We start from the raw sequence: 25,875 nt of genomic DNA, 5'->3' as shown, positions 1-25,875 counted from the left end.
ATAGTCCAGGAGGGTACAGTTGTTAATGTTATCAAAAACTGCTGAGAGATAGAGAAAAAAAAATAGGGTCGCATTCCACCTTTCCTTCTCCTGAAGAAGGTCATCCATCGAGATGACCAAGGCCAGTTTTATCCCGAAGCCAGTCCTGAACCCAGACTGGAGTGGATCAAGATAATCAGTTTCAACTAGTAGCACCAGTTTCAACTAGGAGCTGAGATGCCACCACTCTCTCAAGCACCTTTATTGGAAAGAGGATATTTGATTGGATGACAGCTAGTATAAATCTCTGTATCCAGGGACAGTTTTTTTCAGGAGAGGATGCATCATCACCTCCTTCAAGGCCACAGGGACCACTTCCATCATGCAATGATGCATCACCTCTGCCCTAATCCATCTGGTTAACCCCTCATGGCTGGGTCAAAGGAGCCATGATGGGCAAAGGTCATGAAGAGCATGTGGTAGGTTGCACAGATGCAAGCATCTTGTCCACACCCTCAGGCTTCAAAAACAAACTGATCCCACAAAACAGACGATGCACTGGACACCTCAAGAGACATTGCATCAATAGTGGCATTCAACTCAGCATGAAGGTGGGCAATTTTATCCTCCAAGTGTCTCATACACTTGTCACGGTGGCCCTCCAAGGGCCCCAATATTGGATTCACTGGGGTAGATGAAAGCAAACCCCAAACCATAGGTTATGAGATACTATTAGACCCAATTGTTATATTATTAGGCTATGTGAAAGAGGCAGTGTTAAGTAAACATCAGGAGTTAGTTTGGAGCTACCTTTTGAGGGGTAAGATTATGAAGAACCCACATACCATTTTTCTTCCTTAAAGGTAACATAGCAAAGCCATGAGGCACTGTTCTTTACATCTTCTGATGCCTCATTAATGCAATAATATGTCCACCATGTTTTGTGTCTTGTGGTCCTCCTCCTCCTCCTCTTATAAAACATCTATCTGTTGTTTTGGGAGCCAGGTATTATATTCCAGGCACAATGGAGACATAGTTGGATATGCATAGTGTAAGCTTCACTCTACACGAAGGACCTGTGACCATCTTTCATGCTCCATGTATCTGAGAGGCATTTTAGTACTGTTGCATTACTTTTTAGTTACCAACAACAAAAAAGCCACGCTTCTCTTCAGCTGATATAAGAAAATATTATTTCTTCCATTTTAATAATCAGGAAGAGGATACCTAATGATTTTACAAAAGCATGGTGTCAGAGATGGTGAGGATGAGGAGGGCAAGGGTTACTGCAGAACTACTTCAATTAATTGTGGATGTGAGAAATCACAGAACACCATTAATTAAGATGAAAAATACACCATTTACTGAACAACAATAGACATTTGGATGTACTTTTATCACAGAAATGTAAATTATGAATAATTGGATGTAAAGCAAATATGGATAGAACTGTGGAAAAATATATACAACATTTTTTATAATGTTGAAAAGGGTAAAATCCAGCTAGTTTATACTTTCTGATGTGTGTGTATGTTCTCATGTTACTATGTTAGTCATTCGTGTTGTTCTTTGTACAAGTGGTTCATATGGCTCTTCTTTTCAACCAAAGCATTTTAATGATACCTTTGTCATGTCAACAAAATGGAAATTCAGTTGTCAGTTGAACTACGTTGAAAGTAAAGAGACTGATTGATTTTAAGGTGTACATTTGTAATTAGGAGACTAGTTTAATGCTTGCAGTATTAAATGGCTTATCTTTGCATGTGGACATCAGTAAACTGGGGTAGTGTTTGAGATTCCTTGGAAATTTATGGTCTGAATGCAGAACACAAAGCAAGCAACAGGTAGGCTTGAGAAAGAGATTAAACTGAATCAAAAGTATACAAAGCTGTAAACGTTAAAATAGATATTAAAGAAGTTGGGGTATCTGCCCAAGATATACGGGATACCACTGATGGTCCATTCTGAACCGTGGAACTAAGCAGACTGTGAAACAAGAAACGAAGTGGCAATCATGCATCTGGCAGAATACTGCAGTAAGGCATCTGTTTAAATAGTCCAGTAAACCCCCTGTTTGAATTGGATCCCACAGACTTCACACATCCCTAATTCTAGCACATTGGACAATATTCATAGAGCACCGTGTCAGGCAAAAAATTGCAAGTAAAAGCGGCCTTGCAGAAAAACATTCCTTTGGACAGCAATAAAAACATATTTTCCAACTGGAAAAAATTGTAATGCATACTGTACAAGAAGCGATTGTACCTTTACCACAATCCACTATCACGTGAAAGAAGGTCACAGCTTAACAAATACTGATTTTGCATTGCTTCTTAGATGTGTGTGGTAATGTATGTATATGTGTCAGTCTCATTGAAAACTAATTAGGTAGTGTTTTGAGGGGGATTGAGGGAATATCGGAATGCTACTGGCAAAATGAAAGCAAGGAAGTTGTTAATCTGCCTGGACTGTCTCCCCAAATTTCCAGCTCTTCAGCTGTTTCTTTTCATTGAAAGAAAATATTTTAAGAGAAAATATTTGCTTACCTAGGTAAATTGAATAGTTTGTAAATTGAATGTATTAAGTGTACTAAAGAAAAAGCATATGGTTTGATAGTGTGCCTCTCAGGATCAGAATATAAATCCTGCTTCCTTTTTTCATTTGATTAAAAAGTGTTCATGAATTTTCAGTCATACAAAGGTAGAAAATATCTCTGTATAAATGTTCATTTGCCATGTTTTTCCTCTTTTTCAATAAGTTATCAAGGGAAGAAAAAGAGGTAGCTTAAGCTGTTGATCTGGCTACAGATGTTTGCTTGTTTGCTTGCTTTAAAAAAAAATCTGTGCCTCTTTCAGTTTAAAAAACTTCCACGGCAGCTCACAAACATGAAAATAGTAACAATTTGGACTTGTGATGCAATTCTTGCATGTGTAAATAAATCAAAAGTTGATATAAGTTCAGGGGCTTGTTATTCTAGGAATGTTGATTGTGTGAAATGGCCCTTAGGCTATTGCTTTATGCCAAACAGTTTTCATTTTGAACAAAATGAATGGTGCATATTGTCTCACAGCCATTGAGAAAGAAATGTTCCTGTAATCTGGACTTAGATCTGCAAATATTATACATCTTGTTTCTTAGATGTCCAGGGAAATAAACTAATTCTGAAATGCCAGTCTTTGATTTTACAAACTGATGTCACTTTTCACAGATTGTATTGGTTAATATAATTGGTTAACCAAATAATTGGTTAAAAATTGGTTTTTAAAACTGTGTACTAATGTTTGTTCTGATATGCATGGATAAATCAGTTATTTGGAATTTGGATGAAATATGCTACACATTAATATTCCTTGCTTGCCAATAGCAAAAGCAATTCAGCAAGTTTATTTCTGGCAGTCCTTGGAAGCTGTCATTTCTCCCCTTTCCCTCCCCCCATCTTTCGCCACTGTTCCATAGGGAGTAGATTAATAGTAGAAAATACTTACCTCCCTCCAGCTGGCTTCATTTTTTACTGTCTCAATGAAGGGACACTGCTGATGTGGCAGTTCCCATAATAATGTTGTTGCCTTATCAAGCTTTGGACTGTTCCTTTAATAATGTAGAATTTGGGATTGTTTGTATTGAACAGATTATCTCCTGGCTCTGATGTCTACGTCACCGTATCATCCATTGCCTTAGCAAGATCACAGCAGTGCCGTAACTCCCCCAGCAACCTGTCATCCTCAAGTGAAACTGGCTCTGGTGGAGGCACCTCCAGGCAAAAATCTATGCCTGAAGGGTAGGGCACTCATGTGTTTATTTGCTTGTGCTTCTTTTTTTGTATACTCTTTGACTGCTTTTGCTTGGGAGACTGAAGAAAATAAATACATTGTTACTCAGTTCCATACCACGTTTCATAAACTCAGTGGGTAGTATCCAGTGTTAATCCTACATAGAGAAGACTCCGAATGAGACTTATGATAGCCACAACTGACTTAAGTCCCATTCATTTCAATGGGTCTACTCTATGTAGGACTATCATTGGATACTGCCCAATAACTCCCTCACTTCCCTAGAAAAATTATGAAATTATAGCCCAGTTTTCTGGTACATTGTTACAAGCAGTTTCTTGTGCTCGAGTAGCTGAAGTAGTATCATGTCAATACCACTGTATGTCTCTTCCACATTTGCCAGGGATTGGATACTGCTTCAGATAACAACTTGCCTCTAAATACTCTTTATCACAGTATATTGCTGGTGCTAGAAGTCTCTAATGGCTCTCAGGGTACACTGTAAGGGGACCATTAGCAGCCCTGAAATCTCGCCACGTCTATCCTACTTGGCAAAGGTTTGAGTGGCATAGCTGTATTCTTCTTCTTTGTAGTCTCTGTACAGTCCAACCATTGGGTTCTGTGCCTGCACAGAGCTTCTCTGGAACTTTCTAGAGCGCTTTACTCAGGACCTTTCTGCCACAGGCAATAACTGACCATTCTGTGAACAGCTCCAGCAGGCTGACACTTGTGTCCCTCCATTTTGTGCCTGCCTCAGCGAGTAGGGTAAGCACCCTCCCACTCCTTTTCTGCCCACCTCTTGTGGCACAGCTGGGAACATTCTATGAATTTCTCTGAGCTTGTCAACTTGTTCAGGAGCCTCTCCGCCCCTTGATTTTCTGGTTTTCCTAGGAAGGACAGTTTCTTCCCTCTAGCATTTTTATTTCCTTGTGTTACATTTTCCTTTCAGCCTCTCTATGGTGTGCCAGACCGCTAATGACAAGTGCTGTGGTTGCAATGCTAAGGTTCCTACTTCAGATACCATAATTTTTGTTTGATTTGTGTGGATGAGCGTTGTGTTCATGGCGAGAAGATTATAAAACAAGCTTGTTGTCACAATGAGAGCCTATTTTGGGAATGAGCCCTGGTGCAAGCTTCCAATATGGCATTTGTGGATGGGCATGTTCTGCCTTTTTCTCTTTGGGCCCAACTTCTCGTCATCACCATCACTACCAGTTGCTACCATCCCCAGCATCAGAATGGCTTCTGAGGGTTCATTTCCAATAAGTAAAACTGATCACATCATGGTAACATCCTTTTCTGATTTTAGCCTTCTTATTCCATCTTTCTTTAGAAATTATTTAGAAGAAAGAATCCTTGTGCTTACAACCTCTCCAGCATAAACCACTTCTTACCCAGAATGAAAAGCCAGTCAGGCAAAAGGGGGGGATCGTGTACCATCTAGGTAGAATTTTGTATGATAGCTCTTTTATATTGGCACATAGTGAAAGAATTAAACAGCTCTCCCTCACTTTATGCCAATCTTCCACCTCCAACTCCATTTGCCAGTCTTTTTCCCAATTGTACATAAATAAAAAGTTCTTAAAAAAAAGAACGATGGAACTTCCTGCAATGTTCCACTATTCATGAGTGAGAAAAGCGTATTAAGGAAGAAATGAAATATTCAGCCCTTTTCTTTAAACACAGAAAAGTAAAAAAGAGCAAGAAAAATAGTTGCTCTAAAAAAGAGCAAGAAAAGTAAAAAAAAAAAAAAAAAAGAGCAATAGAACTGTTGTCATGTGCTTTTTAAAAATCTCCTTAAAGGGAAAAGGGTTTGAAAGTTAATAAAAACTGCAATGGAGGATGGCTTGGAGCTTCCCTTCGGGAGTTTTCCTTGGATTTCTATTGAAGGCATTCTTTAATCCCCTTTGTTTGGGTATCTTATAGCATTTATCTGTAAAGAAATGTATTTTCTTTATGTAAGTTCTGTCTCACCTTTCAGTCTGTACAAAACCCACATGACATCTCATCTAGTAAATAGCAGCCATTAAAACAAAAACATTTGGAGAGCAATGCTGAGGATTTTCCCTCTGAGGCTGTAGACAGAGCTACGACCCTGAAGGAGGAAATCCTCATCCAGATTTCCCATTTCCCACCCTCCCAACTGCCATGGAAATCTCCGCAGTAGCTCCTTTCCCAAGGTCTGAGTTACAATCTTGGGAAGAGGATGGAGAGGAAAAATGGGTGGGAAGACGAGAGGATTGGCTGTGGATCCACCAGATTCAAAGGCCTCTTGGCCCTAGGCCCCACCCCTAGCAAGGTGAGTGAGCTAGATGGACTCAGAGGCCTGTCTAGCGAAAAAAGCACAAACGAAGGACAGAGAGACTAAAGAAACGCTCTCCCGTTCTTCCCACCCTGATGACAACAGCCTGCTGGGGCATAGGATGGATGGAGGGCTGTAAAATTGGAGCCCTTTGCCTATCAGGGATCAATCCCATAGGATTGTGTCCTTAGGTAATTAAAACAGACAGAAGATAGAGCTATATCCAAAATGGACATTTTGTTGAATGTTTTCACAGATTCGAAGTGGTTAACTAGAAAAATATAGCAGTTGATAGCAGTTTGGTTGTAAAAACATTTGGGTGAATATATTAGATATAAATACTTATATTCTAGTGATGAAATATAACGTTATTCAAAGGCAATCCTGTCAATACATGGATCTGTCCAGGTACCAACTCATGGAATTGTCTTTTGAACATGGTGATACATCTTGACATTATTTTCACCTATAAACATCAGTAAGAACCTTTCCTGTCCTTGTCATCTCCCCACCCCCATCCCCAAATACCATGGATGGAAAATGTTACACTGAAACTGGCTCCTTTTTATTGGTATTTTTTACATTCTTAGTTAACCACAGAGATTGCAGTTGGACATAAGAAGGCAGTCTTGAGGCAAAGGCAGTTGCCCCCCACATTCATTATTGACTCCAGTTGTGAATGGTAGCCCCATAATAGTAGTGCACCCTCATGGTTATGAAGGCATGCATACATGACAGCTACTTTCTGAATCTGGAAAAGGGCAACCTTCTTGATGGATGGGGTTGGTTAAATTCCTGGCTATGGCTGTTCTCAGAAGTTCAAGGTTTTTCAGAAGCTGCCAATATTATGATGTCTCTATAAAAAAATCTATAGTGCAACCACACTTGGAATACTGTGTACAGTTCTGGTCACTGCACCTTAAGAAGCATATTGTAGAGCTGGAAAGGTGCAGAAGAGAGCTATCAAAATGATCAAGGGGCAACTCATATACAAGGAAAGGTTATACAGCTTTGGGGGCTATTTGTTTTAGGGAAAGGGTGAATAAAGGGTGACATGATAGACATGTATAAAATTATGCAGTGGATAGAAACGTTCTCTCTCACATGCACGCACGCACTCTCTACTAGAACCTGAGGTCATCCAATGAACCTGAATGGTGGGAGATTCAGGATAGAAAAAAGGAAGTACAACTTCACACAGCACCTGGTTAAACTATGCAATTTGCTTCCTGAAGATGTGGTGATGGCCACCAACTTAGGTGGCCTTAAAAGGAGATTAGTCACACTTCATGGAGGATAAGTCTGTCAGTGGCTACTAGTTATGGTGTCTATATGCTATCTCATGGATCAGAGCAGCACATTTAGATAAAGTTATCTTTAGATAACATTTGCTGGGGACAAACAGCAGAAGTCTTTTGTCCTCATGTCCTGCTTGTGGGTTTCCCACAGGCATCTGGTTGGCCTCTGTGGAGAACAGAATGCGGGTGTGGATAGGTCTGATGAAGCAGGGCTCTTATGTTCTTAAGCCTGCAAACTTGAGTAACCCAGGGATATCAATAATAATGACAATTTCCATCCCTCATTACCAGGCCAACCAATCTTCATGATCAGCTTTCCTTGTATTCAGTTTCTATCAGCTCACCCTCATCCTGCTTCTAACCATGGCTAATAACCAGAGCTGAAGCAGTGATCCATAGGGGATTATGTAATTGTTAAAATGAATGATAAATGTGATTGCAGCCAACAGTTTTGAATGGTTTAAGTGATTGAAATCTAGTGGTTATAAAGTATACACATTTTTAAATTGTTATCAGAGCCCACCATAGCTTATTTAAACCACGGTGGGGTGCAGTGTATGCTGATAGCCATTTTGAATGTTCAGCCCCTGGTGAGGAAGTTGCTGTGGTTTATCGTGTCATGTGAACTGGGCGGCAGGGGATGTTTGAGGGTTCATAGAATCATAGAATAGTAGGGTTGGAAGGGGCCTACAAGGCCATCGAGTCCAACCCCCTGTTCAATGCAGGAATCCAAGTCAGAGCATCCCTGACAAATGGCTGTCCAGCCTCGTCTTGAAGGCCTCCAGTGTGGGAGAGCCCACCACCTCCCCAGGTAATTGGTTCCATTGTCGTATTGCTCTTACAGTCAGGAAGTTTTTCCTGATGTTCAGCCGGAATCTGGCTTCCTGTAACTTGAGCCCATTATTCCGTGTCCTGCACTCTGGGATGATCAAGAAGAGATCCTGGCCTTCTTTTCTGTGACAACCTTTCAAGTACTTGAAGAGTGCTATCATATATCCCCTCAGTCTTCTCTTCTCAAGGCTAAACATGCCCAATTCTTTCAGTCTCTCTTCATAGGGCTTTGTTTCCAGTCTCCTGATCATCTTTGTTGCCCTCCTCTGAACCCTCTCCAGTTTGTCTGCATCCTTCTTAAAGTGTGGTGCCCAGAACTGGACACAGTACTCCAGATGAGGCCTAACCAGTGCTGAGTAGAGGGGAACTAGTACTTCCCGGGATTTGGAAGCGATGCTTCTATGAATGCAGCCCAAAAGAGCATTGGCCTTTTTTGCAGCCACATCACATTGTTGGCTCATATTCAGCAGTCTGATCTACAACAATTCCAAGATCCTTCTCGCTTGCTGTATTGCTGAGCCACATATCCCACATCTTGTTATTGTGCATTTGGTTTCTTTTTCCTAGGTGCAGAACTTGGCATTTGTCCCTATTAAATGTCATTCTGTTGTTTTCTGCCCAGCGCTCCAGTCTATCCAGATCACTTTGAATTTTGTTTCTGTCTTCCAAAGTATTAGCTATCCCTCCCAATTTTGTGTCATCTGCAAATTTGATCAGCATTCCCTGCACCTCCTCCTCCTCCAAGTCATTAATAAAAGTGTTGAAGAGCACTGGGCCCAGGACTGAGCCCTGCGGTACCCCATTTGTTACCTCTCCCCAGTTTGAGAAGGTCCCATTGATAAGCACTCTTTGAGTCCGATTCTGTAGCCAACTGTGGATCCACCGGATCGTTGTTTCATCTAGCCCACTTTGAGCTAGTTTGCTCATCAGGGTATCATGGGGCACTTTGTCGAAAGCTTTGCTGAAGTCGAGGTATATGATGTCTACAGCATTCCCACAGTCTACAAGGGAGGTTACTTGATCAAAAAATGAGATCAGATTTGTCTGGCAGGACTTGTTCTTGACAAATCCATGTTGGCTTCGAGTAATCACGGCATTGTTGTCAAGGTGCTTACAGATGGATTGCTTTATGATCTGCTCCAGAATTTTCCCAGGGACTGATGTCAGACTGACTGATCTGTAGTTCCCAGGTTCCTCCTTTTTACCCTTTTTGAAGATAGGGACAACGTTAGCCCTCCTCCAGTCATCTGGCACTTCCCCCGTCCTCCATGATTTCTCAAAGAGAATAGACAGCGGTTCTGAGACTTCTTCTGCCAGTTCCTTTATGACTCTAGGATGCAGTTCATCTGGCCCTGGAGATTTGAACTCATTCAAAGTAATGAGGTGTTCCTTTGCCATATGCCTGTCGATCTCTAGCTGCAATCCTGCCCCTTCAGCCTGTACTTCGCCTTTGCCAGGGGGGTCATAGACCCTCTTTTGGGAGAAGACTGAGCCAAAGTAGGAATTGAGCACCTCTGCCTTTTCTTTATCATCTGTTATCATTTTGCCATCCTTATTTAATAGCTGAACCACCATTTCGTTCCTCCGCCTTTTACTATGCACGTAGCTGAAGAAAGCCTTTTTGTTGTTTTTAACATTCCTTGCTAACCTCAGCTCGTTCTCAGCTTTAGCCTTCCTGACGCCATCCCTGCAATTCTGTGCTACCTGCCTGTACTCTTCCTTTGTTACTTGGCCTTCTTTCCACTTCCTATATGTGTCCTTTTTTGTTTTCAGGTCATCCCTAAGCTTTTTGTGAAGCCACATTGGCTTCTTCTGTTGTCTTCCACCCTTTCTTCTTGTTGGAATTGTTTGTGATTGTGCCTTGAGAATTTCCTTTTTTAAAAGCTCCCACCCATTTTGGACTCCTTTTCTTGGTAGAGTTGCTTGCCATGGGACCTTACTGATCATTGTTCTGAGTTTATGAAAATCAGCTTTCCTAAAATCCAGGGTACGCGTTTGACTACACTCGGCTTTTGCTTCTCTTAGAACCAAGAACTCAAGTACAACATGGTCGCTTTCCCCCAGAGTTCCTGTAACTGCTACTTTATCCACTAAGTCATCTCTGTTGGTTAGGATCAAGTCAAGGATAGCCGATCCTCTAGTTCCTTCCTCTACTTTCTGTAGGAGGAAGTTATCTGCCACACAAGTCAGGAATTTCCTAGAGGGGCCATGTTTTGCAGAATTTGTCTCCCAACAAATATCGGGGAAATTGAAGTCCCCCATTACTACTACATCATGCTTCCTTAAAACATTGGCTATTTGCTTTTCAAAAGTTTCATCCTTGTCTTCTCCTTGATTGGGTGGCCGGTAGTAGACTCTGACCACCAGGTTCCTTTTATTCTTTGCTCCATTTATTTCAACCCAGATGCTCTCGATGGGGCTACCAAGCTCCTCCTCCTGTATTTCTGTGCAGAGATATGTATTTTTCACATACAGTGCAACCCCACCTCCCTTTCTGTTCCTCCTGTTCTTTTTGAACAAGTTATATCCTTCAATTGCTGTATTCCAGTCATGAGAGTCATCCCACCAAGTCTCAGTTATACCTATCAGGTCATAATTTCCCTCTTGTATCAAGAGTTCAAGTTCGTTCTGTTTGTTTCCCATACTCTGGGCATTAGTATATAGACATCGAAGACCATGTGCTTCATAGTCAGGCTTTCTTCCTACATGTGTCTGAAGACTATTATTGGGCGCTATCAGAGCTGTTCTCTCCATTACAGTGCATGCGCCTACGTCCATTGTTACCTCCAACATTACATCTCCCTTCCCCGTAGGATTCAGTTTAAAGCCCTCCTGATGAAGTTCTTCATGCTGTGGCCAAACACATTCTTCCCAGCCTTTGTGAGATGCAATCCATCCCTAGCCAACAGCCCATCTTCCAGGAAGTATAGCCCGTGGTCCCAGAATCCAAAACTCTCTCATTGGCACCACCTTCGTAGCCAGTCATTCACCCGGAGTATTTTTCGTTCCCTTTCTATCCCTCTTCTAACTACTGGAAGGATGGATGAGAAAACTATCTGGGCCCCAAAGTTCTTGAGTTTCCTTCCCAAAGCTTCAAAGTCTGACGTGATCTCTTCGTAGCTCCGCTTGGCGGTATCATTTGTTCCCACATGGATGAGAAGAAAGGGATACCTGTCAGTGGGCTTTATGAGTGCAGGCAACCTTTCAGTCACGTCTCTAATCTGTCCTCCTGGGAGACAACATACCTGGCGAGTCCATGGGTCTTCGCGACATACTTGGGTCTCGATCCCACGCAGCAAGGAGTCTCCCACTACTACCACTCTTCTCTTCTTCTTCTTCTTGTAGGCCTGGGTTTCATCACCTCTGTTTGACTGACCTTTAGCCTCTTGCTCACTCTCATGCAGGTTCCCCTGTGATTCTTCCTCTGCAGGCTGTCCTCCAGTCTCATCCGCAAGTACCTGGAATCGGTTCCACAGCTCCACTGCTTCCACTGGTGCAGAGTGGCGTCTAGTTCTTCTTCTCCTAACTGTCACCCTTTTCCAAGGAGTATCCTCTATTCCATTTTTCTTCACCTCAGCATTTCCCACTGCCTCATCTTGCTGTTGCTCTTCAAGCTTCTGGTCTGCCCTTTGCTGCTGTAGTTCCCCCATTCTGTCCAAGAACTCTTCGTGTTCTCTTATTCCCCGGAGGGTCGACAGTCGCCGCTCCAGTCCACTTACTTTTTCCTCCAGCAGCGTGATCAACTTGCACTTGTTGCAGGTGTAGGCCATGTTGTTCTCAGGCAAGAAAACAAACATTGCACACACCTTGCAGGTCACCACCACTGGAGAGTCTTGTCCTTCCATAGCCTCTTTTCCCTTTTTGTGTCTAGCTTTGCGATTGTTCTAGACTAGCCTGTGCCTGCTCCTCTACTCAGTAGAGGTTAAAAGCAGAGTCCCACTGGTGTGAAAGTGTGTGTTACAAGACAAATAAATGGAAAAAAGTTAGTTAAAATAAAAAATAAAAATAATTTAAAAAACAAATGTTAGGGGCCTCCCCCTTGACCTCCCCCTTGACCTCCCCTGGCCAACTTCTGTTTGCTCCCCCTGTCCGCTCGCTCTGTTCGCTCGCTCTCTGGGAGCTTGCCTGCTTCTGTAGTCCCTGGACCAGCTGGAGCAGCTTGTTGGTTGATGGTTGATGGTTAAGCAAACATCAAATAACCCATGGTCTGTTGTTCGCATTTATTTATTTATTGTTTGTTTGTTTGTTTGTTTGTTTGTTTCTATACTGCCCAATAGCCAAATCTGTCTGTGTGGTTCACAGAAATTAAAACCACAAAGTGCAGCATAAAACAATATAAAATATGAAAGCTTAAAACTACACTATACCAGTACAACCAGAATAAAACCTAGCAGCAATGTAGAGGTTTAAAATACAGATTTAAAACACCAAAGCTAAAAGACTAGAAAGCTAAAATGCTAAAATAGTGGGCGAATAAAAAGGTGGCACCGGAAGGAGTACAACGTAGGTGTTAGGCGAACCTCTCTAGGGAGCTCATTCCACAGCCGGGGTGCCACAGCAGAAAAGGCCGTCTTCCTGGCAGCCAGCCACTTCACTTACTTTGTGAACTGCCCAGAGAGCTTCGGCTATTGGGTGGTATAGAAATGAAATAAATAAATACATTCATACCTACATACATACATACTTTGGCAGGGGCTCACGGAGAATGACTGCTGAGGATGATCTTAGGGCACATATGGGAGGAAGTGATCCTTCAGATCCTTCGAACAACCCCTGCCATCTGAGTTTGGATGACATGACAAACCATGGCAACTCCCTGCCGGGGACTGAATATTCAAAATGGCTGCCAGGATGCCCCACAGCCTGCTGTGATGGTCATGTGAACCCAGTTTGAAGTATTTTAGTAACTGAGGCTGCTGATAATCAGGTGTGATCTGAAAAACTGTTCTGATGAAAAGACAGAAATTGACAAAATGTGACTGAAACCATATTTGTTTGTTTGTTAATTTATTATTTCTTCATTTTATCTGATAGGGCTACTTTACTTCTAAAATTATGATTTTATTATTGTTGGATATATTCTAGAAGACTGAACCTAGGACTCCTGCTTCCCCACTTGTCACTGGCTTTCTGAGCTAGTTTCTCATATCTGTGATGTTTCCACCCAGGTGAAAGACTGAGCTACCTTATGTACCTTTCCTTCCCCACCCCCCAAAATATCAAGTTATAAGACAGAGGTTAGGACATTTGAACATCCCTTTTTCCTCCTGTGGTGCACCCATACCAGGGAGTGCAGATCACACCACCACCCTGTGCAGATAATTGATAGCACAACATACAAAAGATTGCCAAGTAGGGATGCACCTCCATGTACCATTTTCATGTTTGGTAGATCTACTGACCAGAATGTTAGCCAATTCATGGTGAGGTGTCTTGATATTACTTTGACTTCGTTTTGCTCAGAGTTCTTAGAATATGATTGAAGCCCCCTGTTCTATTGTTGACATTGGCTCTGAGGTCCTTTTGGAGCTAGAAGTGGAAGGAGTGTTTGTTGTTAAGCTTCCAACTTTCAAAGCCTTCTTTGAGGAGTAATGGGCACTGGATCATGTTTCATGTTTGGGTTAATTGCTACCATAATCATGCCTATTGCCTATACTTATCAGGTGGTAGAAGAGTCCTCATATAACAGATGTTTGGCAGTTGATTTATAATCCTAAAAAGGAAAGTCAGCAATTTCCACAAGTAAAACACATGTTTTCTTTTGTATCAGAGGCGCATTGTATACAGCTTCTTCATGTAAAGAGATCTTTGTTGTAAATAGCATTTTCCATGTATGGTAGTGGTGGGCAATTTCAGCCATTCTGGGGGCCAGTTTCCAGCTCCTGCCACTGCACTGCCCGCACTAGCAGAGAAAGTGCTGGTTTGCCGCTGAAGTTCAGTGGCAAACCACTACAGAGTTTCAAAAGGTCCACATTTAGCTCAAAAGCAAGGTAAATTTGGCACTTTTGAGTCTCCATAGCAGGAACCGCCCCCTTTTTTTTGCCACTGCACTGCACTGCCCAATTTCAGCATTGCAGGGACAGCAGCGGTGTGGTGAGGGCACTTGTGGGGGGGTGGCACATGCAGCCCCCAGGCCACATGTTGCCCACTTCTGATGTATGGGAATTAAGAATAGTGGGATTCTTTTACACAGGTTTGGAATGAGTCGAAGATCCCCTGCCTCCATTGACAGACAGAATACAGATACTAGCGGCAGTGGTAAATCCACCCCCAGTTGGCAGAGAAGTGAGGATAGCATTGCTGACCAGATGGGTAAGTAATCACTTAAATATGGTTCAACACAAGGTGACTTTGGCAAGTCATTCCTCCACAGTAAGTATAGCCTCTTATAAAAAGCAAGTCCTTTGTTGTTAAATGTTACTTCCTGTTAATCATAATGAATTATGATGTATTGGGTATATTGTACTCTATTGGCTGTGTCCTTGAGACCTGTAAATATCATGTGTACAACTAAAGTTCTCTGGTGAATAAATATATTATAATGGTCCAGTTTCTAGAGCACCTTTTCAAGAAATTGTTGTGCAGGCACACTCATTGTTTGGCCTTGCTGTTCGCTTGCCCTCATATCCTTTCAATACTGCATCAGCTCAATTTAATTTTCACTTTGTTTTTAGTGATGCCCTTTGTGATGCTCCCATTCTAATAGTGCAAAGTGATTTTTTTAATCATTCAAGGTGTAAAATCCTCATGTACAGGTTTTAAACATGCAAATAAAATGTAAGTGAAACAAATATATAGTTGGTTGGGAATTACTTTCCACTGGTATGTTTTCAGTGCACTTTGCCATTAAGTTGTTAGCTGAAAGAACTGTCCTTAACAGTGTAAATCCTCAGCATTCAACGGATTTATTTTGTGATTTGGAGGTTCAGCATATAGACCTGTTTCTCTTCATTTGTAGCAACTGTGCAGTGAAGCAATGACCTATCACACTGAGGCTTTTGCATCAGTAGGGATTTTAGTATGGTTTCATCTCACCAGTGACACTGATGCAGCGTGACTGACTTTAGTCAAGGATGCCAGTGTAGAGAGTGTGACATCCTGGCAGGCAATACATGCAAGGCAGTGCATCTTGGCTGGTATCTGTTGGTTCTGGAAGGTCCATGCATCATCGGTTGTCAGGTTAAATGCGTATGTAACCTTCTGTACTGTGTTGTGGGAGTATAGGCAAAGAGGAATAGTTGATGGAAGTGAAGATACTTGGCTTGGATATTTTAGAAACAAAAAGGAGTTTTGAGGTAAATGCAGCCAGATTTCAAAAACTAGGAGTTGGCACAGACCACACTCAGCTTCTATACAGGGGTGTCTAACCACTTGAAAGACCAGATAATAGCATGAAGAAAAGTTACTGTCCCTATTTATTATTATTACATTTATATCCCACCTTTTTTCCTCTTGCAAGGAACCCAAGGTGGATTACGTGGTCCTCTGCCTCTCCATTTTATCCTCACAACAGCTCTGTGAGGCAGGTTAGACTGAAAGTCACTGACTGGCCTAAAGTTCCCCAGTGAACTTCATGGCCGGGTGGGGACTAGAACTTGGATCTACCGAGTCCTAGTCTTCCATTCTAACCACTACGTCTCTCTGGCTTTCCATGGTACTTCTCTATGGTGCTGCCTTGAAAGGGAAAAAGGTTCTATGGCTTTTCTATGATAATTATGAGGTGTGTGCTTCTTCTTGTCACCCCAAGTATCAGTAATTGACAGCTACATTGGACGGGGTGGGGACAACCATTCTTCTAGGTTAGCTCAATGTTAAAAAAGGATGTAACTAAAAAAAATGAAGATGCTCAGCTCTTGCTATTGTTCTTGTCATCACAGTAGACTGCTACTGTGTAAGTAAGGTGGGCTTTAAGACAGATTGAAGTATTCAGTGAATGCCTCAGGAGCTTGGGAAATGAAATATGATTCTCAGATTCAAAAGATATACTTTTGTTCTAGTAATTTCAGAGGCTCTCTGAGCTGTGTCTTATTATTAAAGCCATCTGGTGATTCCCCATCCCCCATATCTGCTTAACAGGAAAAACCTGTGATTATACTGATCTCTAGTTTCCATTTTGGCAGAATACTTTAATCACATGTGCTTTTTATACTGTTGAGATGGTAACAACACATGTAGAGTTAATCCTTTTCAGAATTACTTTTGCAGATCCTCTATTGTGTGTTGATGTTGGAAGTTAATATAGCTGCCAAAATGTTCTGCTATGGAAAGTAAAATGTCCCATATCAAGTTGGAGAAAATGGAAAACGGAGAGAAAATGTGTGGGTTTGGTGTGAGGAGAGCTGAGTATAGTGCTACTTTCCAGTCTCTCTTTGAGTAGCTTCCTGCTTTCAAGGCAGGTAGAAGTATTCTCTGTCTCTCTCTCCCCACCCCACCCTCTCTCTCTCTCTCTCTCTCTCTCTCTCACGCGCGCACGCACGCACGCACACTTAAATTGTCAGTTCTACCAAGTATGGTGTGTATCCAGTGGTGTCCTTCTGCTGACAGAAGGCCCTTTGATTCAGCAGAGGCTTCTGTCAGTGAACCGGAGAGGGAAGAGATTTTTTGCAATTCCCTTTCCCCCCTGCAGTCCCCTGTGCCCCCTCCCCCCAAATCTCTGGAGGGTTTGGGAGCAGCATGGGAGGAGGTAGCACAGGTGGGAATTGCCTAAAATGCCTCCCTCCCCATTCCACTGACGGAAGCCTCCACTGCATCACAAAACCTTCTGTCGGCGGAAGGACACCAATTAGATATAACCCTATGTAGTTAAAAATAATTAGGATGCCTTAGCTTTAAACCAGTAGTATCAGTTCAGCAGCATTAGTGAAGGGATGCCATTGGCAGACCTACAGGAGTTCTTGGCACACCTACAGCAGTTTCTCAATATGTTTTTTTAAAGCCAACTAGTAAATAATGTGAACTTCCTTGAAGGCCAATGCTGTTTTGCATGCTGTATTGCAGAACCAACATGCCATCTCCCTGCAATGTCAAAGGTGCTGCCATCCTTCAGAGAGAGCCCCACTGGAAGACTGATGAGGCAGGATCCAGTAGTTCACTTGTCTCCAAATAAGCAGGGCCATGTAAGTTCACTTTCAAGATTGTTATTTAACGTGTTTTGCTCTTCAGCAGTTCTTCAAAGGTAAGATAACTTTTAAAAGCCTGTACTTTCCCCGAACGACACTTCTTTGTTAGAGTATGGCAGAGGCGGCAGCAGAGCTGACCTCAGAATTTGCAGGCCAAATGCAGCTTCAACATAAAGTTTATTACTAGAAACATTTTCCTGCCAACTCAGAAGCAGAGTTTACTCCAAAGCATAGTGTGATAGGCTAAGGATTTGTGTGAATCTTGATTATTCCAGAAATAAGATTCCTGTTCAAATTCCTCTAGCTAGTTCCATACCCTACATGCAAGATTTCAATGACTTACGAACATTTTTTACAGGGCAAAGTTGAGCAATCTGATGGAAATAATCATATGTACCTTGAGATCTCTATTAATAGCCCTATATTTTTAATTTGTTGTCTTTCCCCCTTTCTTGGCATTTAAATTCTTCTTTTGAATATTTCTGGTTATATAGGCTGAGTCCTAGCCCCTTATGGTGTTTGTCTAGAATTGACAAACTAGGCCATGTTCTTGAAAGTACATAGAAACTATCCTGTTAACCATATGCAGATAATGAGGTTCCAGATTCCTAAAGGAGAAGGAACTAGCTTGAGAACTGGAAGTACTCACCAAACCATTGAAATCCTTATTAAAAGCTGTACGTTTTTCTTTTAACACTACATGTCATATTTTTACAAAGCTGTTCTTCAAAATATATGACTTACTTAAATATTATATATATTTGCCAGCCTTACATATTTCATACATTTTCTTCTATATGGATTCTTACATACTGAGTTGCTTTCAGGTTAACTACTTTATTAATCATTTGCTTTCACAGGCATGCAGCTACCATTCTCACCCTGATTATTAGGATATACTTTGTCAACTGGTAGGCATAAGATAGGTTCCCAGTATGAATTTTTGAATGAATTTTTTATTACTGTCACAGACCAGTACAAGTTTTTATACAAAAGAAAGCTGATTAAGAGTAATTAGTTAAAAACAGTCAATTTAAAATGGGACCAACATAATTTTCCCCCTAATTTGTATTGAATTAAGAACCTTGCAACCTTTTCAGTGATATAAGATGAATCATCCTTCAAACAGACAATCAGCAGCTCTACAAAAGGCAGGAGTACATGATCAATAAACTCTATTGCACCCATTCTGCAGATGCTCAGTTGCTGTGCTTATGGAGGAATCCCACCCCCTTATGACTGGAAGAAAACCTTTCTTTAGAGTTACTACAATTATTCAAGAGACAGGAAGTGGAAGTGGCTTGGGATTTCTGGGAAGAATCCATTGGGGCGCTTACACCCCCACTGATTCTCAAGGACTTGCTTGCACAACAGAGATTTAGCACTTTCCAAAGGAAGCCCTAAAACAAGTGAAAACGCTCGTTTCTCAATTGGGACAGGTTGGTGGAGCTCCACCAGCCTGCCCCATTCCAGAAACAAGCATTTTTGCTCATTTCCATTTGGCCTAGAAGTGCTAAATCTTTGTTCTGCAAGTGGTGATTGCTGCTTTTGGTGGGAATTGGTGGGGTGTAAGAGAATTGGCAGAGGCATAAGTACTCCCATTGGATTCTGCCTGTTGTCCTCCACACTGATTCATAACATCCAGTTCAAATCTTTCAGTTACCATTTTGTGCATCATACCATGAGGAAAGGTACAAATGTTTTACTTCAATGATATAAACACTCATGAAATATAGTCATTTCTTGTATTTTCTTCCCCGAACACCTCAAATGCCTGAATCCACACTTGCTGTCTTTGTGATTTATTGCACTTAGCTTAGTTCTAGACTTGTAGAATTTCATGCTCCTAACATTTCAGTAATGATTTGCATGTTTTTAAGTATGCTATAAAGTATGACAAACTGTTCTGCTGTGATATTTTTAAACAAATACATTAAATTTGGGTGATGATGAATTTAGAGTGGATTTACCTGCATTTAAAAGCTAACTGATGGGAAATTATAGTGGAAATTAGTCTCATTTATAAAGTGGTCCATGGATGGGTGTTACCAGTTACTAGTTTTGTATCATGAGTATTGAGTTGAGTGTTTATGTACTTTGTCTTAATTATTTGTATAAACAGTAAAGTGTGTGCACATTTGCTCTTCAATAATATATAGTCACTCCCATTTATTTTATTTCTTTCCAAAACCTTAAATTTAATCCAGAATCTTTTTTTCTTCTTGTTTGGTAGTCTGATAGCCACTACTCCAGCCATTCAAGCAGTAATACACTGTCCAGCAATGCTTCTAGTGTCCATAGTGAAGAGAAATGGTATGACAGTGGAGACAGGACTGAGTCAGAGCTGAATAGCTACAACTATCTTCAAGGCACTTCGGCTGACAGCGGCATTGATACCACCTCATATGGTCCCAGCCATGGCAGCACAGCCTCCCTGGGAAACTCAGCAACATCTCCCCGATCAGGACTTGTAAAAGAGAAAGTGGCACCACTATGGCACAGTTCCAGTGAAGTAGTCTCCATTGCAGACCGGATGTTAGAAAAAGAGAGCCACATGATGGACAGAAAGGCAGAATCTTCATTCAGCTTGGACATTCATAGCAAAAATCAACCAGCCTCCAGCCCTTTAACAAGAGAGAACAGTGCTTTTAGCCTTAGTGATGCTATTTCCCATGCAAGGTAATTTTCTTTAAAATTGTTATGGATGTCTCTTTCTAGAACTTTCTAGCAGATGTGAGGAGTGGGTGTTATGGAAAATAAACCCATGTTTATCGGCAGCCCAGCATTTTGAAAAGAGGCATTATGTAGAGGGTTTGGAAATGGAAAACAAGTTTGATCTTTTTTGTGGATGGGGATCTGTTCCCTCTATTGCAGGAAATCTCAGAGCACATGGGCATCTGGATCAGAGCATGACAGCAATATATAATATGTTACAGTGCACACCCAACATTGTATACGTATAAGGCCAGTACAGACTCTTGTTTGTCTCGTGGAAACTATGGTTCTTGTAATTCAGATTTTCGCTCTTCCTTGTTTATGCAGCAAAATATTTTAGCCCATGCACAGAACTAAACATAGAGAATAAGATAAACATAAAGATAGTATTAAATTCAAGACTGTTTATGGGTACTAAAAGTGGTCATCATGATGTATATGCTGTGCTATGCAGTGTAATATTGGGTTTAACCTGGATCTGAAACATTCATGCCAGTGTATGTGCCTGTAAAAGTGTGTAACATTCAGTAACACCACCCTAAGAGATCAGCATTTATTTGCTAACTCAACAAGCCTTTGGATTCAACATATAATAGTAACTTTGTACAATAGTAGCTTTTTGCTGTGTTGTTGTTGTTGTTCAGTCGTTAAGTCATGTCCGACTCTTCGTGACCCCATGTACCATAGAACGCCAGGCCTTCCTGTCCTCCGCTCTTTCCCGGAGTGTGCTCAAATTCATATTCATTGCATTGGTGATGCTATCTAGCCATCTCATCCTCTGCCGTCCCCTTCTCCTTTTGCTTTCAATCTTTCCCAGCATCAGGGTCTTTTCCAGTGAGTTTTTTCTTCGCATTAGGTGGCCAAAATATTTGAGCTTCATCTTCAGTCTCTGTCCTTCCAATGAGCAGTCAGGGTTGGTTTCCTTTAGGATGGACTGATTGGACCTCCTTGCATTCCAGGGGACTCGCAAGAGTCTTCTCCAGCACCACAGTTCGAAAGCATCAATTCTTTGGCACTCAGAGTTCCTTATAGCTCTCCCTCTCCCATACCTCTCCCTCTCACAGCCATACGTTACTACTGGGAAAACCATAGCTTTGATGAGATGGACCTTTGTCGGCAAGGTGATGTCTCTGCTTCTTACTATGCTGTCTAGGTGTGCCATAGTTTTCCTCCCAAGGAGCAAGCGCCTTTTAATTTCATGGAAAGTCACCGTCTGTGGTGATCTTGGAGTCCAAGAAAATAAAATCTGTCACTGCTTCCATTTCTTCCCCTTCTATATGCCAGGAGTGATGGGGCCAGATGCCACGACCTTAGTTTTTTTAATGTTGAGTTTCAAACCAGCTCTCCAAAGTGGAGAGTGCACCAGTTTTGCACTCTCCACTTTCACCCTCAACAAGAGGCTCTTTAGATCCTCTTCGCTTTCTGCCATTAGGGTGGTATCGTCTGGATATCTGAGGTTGTTGACAATTCTCCCAGCAATCTTAATTCTGACCTGTGATTCATCCAACCTGGCGTTTCTCATGATGTACTCTGCATATAAATTAAATAAGCAGGGCGACAATATACAGCCTTTTCGTACTCCTTTCCCAATTTTGAACCAAACAGTTGTTCCATGTCCAATTCTTACTGTTGCTTCTTGACCCTCATACAGGTTTCTCAGGAGACAGGTAAGGTGACAGGTCTGGTACTCCCATCTCTTTAAGAATTTGCCAGAGTTTGTTGTGATCCACACAATCAAAGGCTTTAGCGTAGTCAATGAAGCAGAAATAGACGTTTTTCTGGAATTCTCTTGCTTTCTCCATGATCCAGCGAATGTTGGCGATTTGATCTCTAGTTCCTCTGCCTCTTCGAAACCCAGCTTGTACTTCCGGTAGTTCTCGGTTCACATGCTGCTGAAGCCTAGCTTGTAGGATTTTGAGCATCACCTTGCTGGCATGTGAAATGAGCGCAATTGTACAGTAGTTTGAACACTCTTTGGCGTTGCCCTTCTTTGGAATTGGAATGTAAACTGACCTTTTCCAGTCTTGTGGCCACTGTTGAGTGTTCCAAATTGTTGGCATACTGAGTGCAGCACTTTAACAGCATCATCTTTTAGGATTTTAAATAGCTCAGCTGCAATACTGTCATCTCCACTAGCTTTGTTGTTAGTAATGCTTCCTAAGGCCCACTTGACTTCACTCTCGAGGATGTCCGGCTCAAGGTCAGTGACCGCACTAACATGGGTATCAGGGACATTCAGATATTTCCTGTATAGTTCTTCTGTGTATTTTTTCCACCTCTTCTTAATCTCATCTGCTTCCGTTAGGTCCCTGCCTTCTTTGTCCTTTGTCATGCCGATCTTTGCACAAAACATTCCTTTGAGATCTCCGATTTTCTTGAAAAGATCTCTAGTCTTTCCCATTCTATTGTTTTCCTCGATTTCTTTGCATTGTTCATTTAAGAAGGCCTTCTTGTCTCTCCTTGCTATTCTCTGGAACTCTGCATTCAGTTGGATATATCTTCCCCTTTCTCCCTTGCTTTTTGCTTCCCTTCTTTCCTCAGCTACTTTTAAAGCCTCATCAGACAGCCACTTGGCTTTCTTGCATTTCTTTTTCTTTGGGATGGATTGAGTTGCTGCCTCCTGAACAATGTTACGGACCTCTGTCCATAGTTCCTCAGGCACTCTGTCTATCGGGTCTAATCCCTGAAATCAATTCGTCACCTCCACTGTATATTCATAAGGGATATGATTTAGGTCATACCTGAATGTTTCAGTGGTTTTCCCTACGTTCTTCAATTTAAGCCGAAATTTTGGAAGAAGCAGCTCATGATCTGAGCCACAGTCAGCTCCAGGTCTTGTTTTTACTGACTGTATAGAGCTTCTCCATCTGTGGCTGCAAAGTGCATAATCAATCTGATTTCGATATTGACCATCTGGTGATGTCCATGTGTAGAGTCGCCTCTTGTGCTGTTGGAAAAGAGTGTTTGCTATGATCAGTGTATTCTCTTGGCAAAACTCTATTAGCCTTTGTCCTGCTTCATTTTGTACACCAAGGCCATGCTTGCCTGTTATCCCGGTGATTTCTTGACTTCCTAATTTAGCATTCCAATCCCCTATGATGAAAAGGACATCTTTTTTTGGTGTTAGTTCTAGAAGGTGTTGTAGGTCTTCATAGAACCGATCAACCTCAGCGTCTTCGGCCTCAGTGGTTGGGGCATAGACTTGAATTACTGTGATGTTGAATGGTTTGCCTTGGATTCGTACTGAGATCATTCTATCGTTTTTGAGATTGTACCCCAGTACTGCTTTTCCCACCCTTTTGTTGACTATGAGTACTACTCCATTTCTTCTAAGGCATTCTTGCCCACAGTAGTAGATATAATGGTCACCTGAATTAAATTCGCCCATGCCTGTCCATTTTAGTTCGCTGATTCCCAAGATGTCGATGTTCAATCTTGCCATCTCATGTTTGACCACCTCCACCTTACCTTGATTCATTGATCTTGCATTCCAGGTTCCTAAACAATATTGTTCTTTACAGCATCAGACTTTCTTTTCACCACCAGACACATCCACAGCTGAGTGTCCTTTCGGCTTTGGCCCAGCCGCTTCACTCTTTCTGGCGCTACTTGGAAATTCCCTCTGCTCTTCCCCAGTAGTATATTGGACACCTTCCGACCTGAGGGGCTCATCTTCTGGCGTCATCTCTTTTAGCCTTGTGATACGTTCCATGGGGTTTTCTTGGCAAGAATACTGGAGTGGGTTGCCATTTCCTTCTCCAGTGGACCACATTTTGTCAGAACTCTCCGCCATGACTTGTCGGTCTTGGGTGGCCCTGCACGGCATAGCTTATGGCTTCACTGAGTTACGCAAGCCCCTTCACCCCAATAAGGCAGTGATCCATGAAGGGGTTTGCTGTGTTATAAAATAGCATATTTTCCAATTGTGGTATTTGTATCAATAGTATTTATGGATTAATCAGATGTTTATTTTTCTGGTTTCTTAAGAATGGATAGAGCCAAAATACTTACTTTTTGTAATAGTGTTCAATTCTTTTGTAAATCTCTCCTCATTTTTCAGTTAAATACAAAATCCAGTTGCCTCTCTTTGTGCAAGTTGAATAGGCTTTCACTTATGCACAGGGGAGCAATATTTTGTTCCAGCGGCAGCCCCTTACACAATATGGGCACTACTGCTCTGAAAGTCTCCCACCCTTTGTTCAAGGGGCTGCTGAGAGAGGGGCTGAAAAGCTCCCATCCAAGAGTAGAACATCCCATGCAATGACTGATATCCCAACCAATGCTTTTTTTCATAAACTACAAATCAGAGAACAATTCCCTGGAGTGTTTATTGTTGAAATCCTTTTAGAACACGCAGTCATGATCAAGGTTCTTCCAAAAGGACACTACTTACAGTCCTTGCCTCTTGTGATGAAACATATCACTGCTAACAAGAGTTGGGAACACTTGAGAAAGTAGAGTTCAAAATTAGTATGTATCATTCAAGATTAGCAGTCACAAAGTTAACCTCTGATTAGTTCTTAGGTTAGCTGAGGCTTGTATAACCCATGAATAACCCATAGTGTCCAGTTTCACACATCACAAAACAACCTCCAATCCAGCCAATTGGGGATTGATTATGCAAAGCAGCAGCTGTATGCACTGGACACACAACCCAACACATTGTGGGTTAATTGATTAATTAAAATTAATCCATGATTTGCCACTGTTACATGCGAACAGGCCCATCTTGTTGATCGGCGCTTAATTTTGGTTTCCCTACCCCTGCACTTCGCAAACATTTTATATTAAAAATGTCTATATTTTCCTACCATCCATTAAAGTAGTTGTCCTGGAAAAGATTTTGCCGAACAGAGTTGCAGAAAGTAGATCAGCATGAAATTGACCTGTAGTAATTAATGAGCACATCATTTGACAGTACATCATAGTGATGAGTGAACCCCCTCTCCGGTGTCTGATTCTATATTAATCTGAACTAATTTTGTGGATATCCAAAAAAATTTGTTTCTATAATAATTTAGAACTGAAGGAGACATCCAGACCCCATTGCTCTACTGATGGCATTGATCAGGACCTACCCATGCTTCTTATCACCCCGCGGAGTCATTTGAGGGGACAGGGGAAGCAACGAGGGCTTAGTCCATGCCATACCACCCCTCATTTGTCAAAGTGGCCTTCCAGGAAAATTGCTTACTTAGCAGGGTTTCTATGCTGCCTTTGTGTATAATAGTGGCAAACAGAGTCATCAACATAGTATTGCTTGAGCCCTATTCCTCCAGATTATTCTGTCAAAACAGGTCTTTCCACTCATATAGATATCACTGACTTCAGTTTTTGGAAGATACTGTGTTATTGATGGCTGTGCATGCGCTGATATTATAGAATCATATCATATAATAGTAGGGTTGGAAGGGGCCTACAACCTATATAGACCTAACAACCATACCCAATCCTTACGTAGCAAAATCTTGGCGATTAGATGGATTCTATGTATGTATGCGTCTATTGCATGTTAAGATCATTGTGTAGAGGTGAGCAACAGGCCGGTTGTGATAGGTACAGTCCCTTGGCCTCAACATGTCATTTTTACAGTGACTGCTGCTAGATCAGGAGTGGGGAATGTTGGACTGTTGGCATAGCCAGTGGTGAGAGGTGATGGGAGTTGCAGTTCAGCAACAACTGGAGGGCCACAGGTTCCCCATCCCTGTGCTAGATTATGGTACATCCCTGTCTCCTATAATATTTTGTCTGGAAAAATACAGTCTATTAGAAATGAAGAACTTTTATAGATGTTGGAGGACGTTTCAAGTCAGTTAAACTCTTAAGGTTGAGTGTTCTGTTGGAAAGCTATCTATTCCAAG

General features: G+C 41.7%; 1 protein-coding gene across 6 annotated transcripts in view; it reads left to right on the top strand.

Moving 5' to 3' along the window:
• Positions 1-25,875, top strand: part of SIPA1L1 (signal induced proliferation associated 1 like 1) — a 257,448-nt gene that overhangs the window by 206,766 nt on the left and 24,807 nt on the right. For 4 of the 6 annotated variants that reach the window (XM_084847797.1, XM_084847824.1, XM_084847814.1 and 1 more), the window contains 4 exons: positions 3,608-3,757; positions 14,374-14,492; positions 17,178-17,296; positions 19,533-19,978. In XM_084847797.1, the coding sequence (XP_084703923.1) occupies positions 3,608-3,757; positions 14,374-14,492; positions 17,178-17,296; positions 19,533-19,978 (834 nt within the window). The remainder of the gene's footprint in view (positions 1-3,607; positions 3,758-14,373; positions 14,493-17,177; positions 17,297-19,532; positions 19,979-25,875) is intronic. The other 2 variants (XM_084847839.1, XM_084847829.1) reach the window with 1 other exon arrangement.

The sequence above is a fragment of the Heloderma suspectum genome, chromosome 1, assembly GCF_057233095.1.
Source record: "Heloderma suspectum isolate Gila_16-S chromosome 1, 16-S_ref, whole genome shotgun sequence".
NCBI lineage: Eukaryota > Metazoa > Chordata > Lepidosauria > Squamata > Helodermatidae > Heloderma > Heloderma suspectum.
This window is presented reverse-complemented; position numbering and strand designations above follow the sequence as displayed.